The following is a 1,564-nucleotide window of genomic DNA, read 5'->3' as shown; positions in this document are numbered from 1 at the left end:
CGTTCTCCCTCCATTCTCCATCGTTCTCCCTCCATTCTCCATCGTTCTCCCTCCATTCTCCATCGTTCTCCCTCCATTCTCCATCGTTCTCCCTCCATTCTGCATCGTTCTCCCTCCATTCTCCATCGTTCTCCCTCCATTCTCCATCGTTCTCCATCGTTCTCCCTCCATTCTCCATCGTTCTCCATCGTTTTCCCTCCATTCTCCATCGTTCTCCATCGTTCTCCCTCCATTCTCCATCGTTCTCCATCGTTTTCCCTCCATTCTGCATCGTTCTCCCTCCATTCTCCATCGTTCTCCCTCCATTTTGCATCGTTCTCCCTCCATTCTGCATCGTTCTCCCTCCATTCTGCATCGTTTTCCCTCCATTCTCCATCGTTCTCCATCGTTCTCCCTCCATTCTCCATCTTTCTCCATCGTTCTCCCTCCATTCTCCATCATTCTCCATCGTTCTTCGTCGTTCTCCATCGTTCTCCACCTCAGAGAGGTGTGCAGTTCAAGGGGGCTGGGAATTTGGAGCGTTCTTCTGCTGACCGCCTTTTCTCTGTCTCCATGTCAGACGGAGGAGATCAAGAAGCTGGGGAGCAGCGACCGGTCCAGCTTTGCTCAGAACGGCGTCTACATTGGCGGGACGAGGTGCAGACTGATCAGGGACCAGATGGACATGGACCCCGTCTACGCTCTGGACCTGAAGACCGCTGCTGACGCTGAGGGCAACACTTTCAACGTCTGTGTGGGGAAGAGCGTAACAGGTGAGACGGACTGGAAGGACGGCAAGTAAAGAGACGCCTTTGATTCCTCTTCTGGTGTTTGACTCTTTATGTCTCCCCCTCTGTCCTCCCCCTCTGTCCTCCCCCTCTGTCCTCCCCCTCTGTCCTCCCCCTCTGTCCTCCCCCTCTGTCCCACAGCTATAGTCATAGTTAAGGGCACAAAAGACGCCAGCGGTGGACAGCTGTCCAGCAAGGCCTTCAGCGTAGTCAGCTACCTAAGGAAGTCCAACATGTGAATCCAACATGGCCGCCGCCTCCCCCCTCCTCCAAATTCTGATGGACGACCCCTCCCTCACCCGTGTCTCCCCCAGCGTCCCCCCTGGGCTCCGGTTGTCTGCGGCGTCCCCCCCACCATCAGGGATCAAAGTGTTTTCCTCCATGTAACTAGAATCAGTGACTGCGTGTGCGGCGGCGGGTCACATGACCTCGCCGCCGCACACGCGTGTTCTTAGACAGGGAGCCAGTGTTACATGTTTCACTGCATCACACGCATGAAAGAAATAAAGACAGATCTGTTTACGTCACCCGTTGTCATGGTTTCTGTTCTACACACAAGTACACGCCTGCTGAAATACTACTACAAACTACTACGATACTACATAATACTACATAATATATAACAACATGATAGTACTTCTATGTTCTACTGCTGGCCCAAAGAAAGGACGGAGGAAGTAGTACCTCCAGCAGTACTACATCCACTACTTTCAATACTAACAAGTATGTGAAGCTGTCTCTCAGTAGTACTACAGAGTACTTTCAGCTATCTCTCAATAGTACTACAGAGTACTTTC

General features: G+C 52.1%; 1 protein-coding gene across 1 annotated transcript in view; it reads left to right on the top strand.

Moving 5' to 3' along the window:
• The window catches only part of LOC107102310 (profilin-1-like), an 8,451-nt gene extending 7,342 nt beyond the window's left edge, over nucleotides 1-1,109 (top strand). The window contains exons 3-4 of the mRNA XM_015401559.1: nucleotides 560-752; nucleotides 909-1,109. Of these exons, the coding sequence (XP_015257045.1) occupies nucleotides 560-752; nucleotides 909-1,006 (291 nt within the window). The 3' untranslated portion in view covers nucleotides 1,007-1,109. The remainder of the gene's footprint in view (nucleotides 1-559; nucleotides 753-908) is intronic.
• Nucleotides 1,110-1,564: the final 455 nt, after the last annotated feature.

This window comes from Cyprinodon variegatus, unplaced genomic scaffold, assembly GCF_000732505.1.
Source record: "Cyprinodon variegatus isolate N-32 unplaced genomic scaffold, C_variegatus-1.0 Scaffold1233, whole genome shotgun sequence".
Lineage (NCBI taxonomy): Eukaryota > Metazoa > Chordata > Actinopteri > Cyprinodontiformes > Cyprinodontidae > Cyprinodon > Cyprinodon variegatus.
Note: the sequence above shows the minus strand (reverse complement) of the source record. Positions and strands in the feature narration are given on the sequence as shown.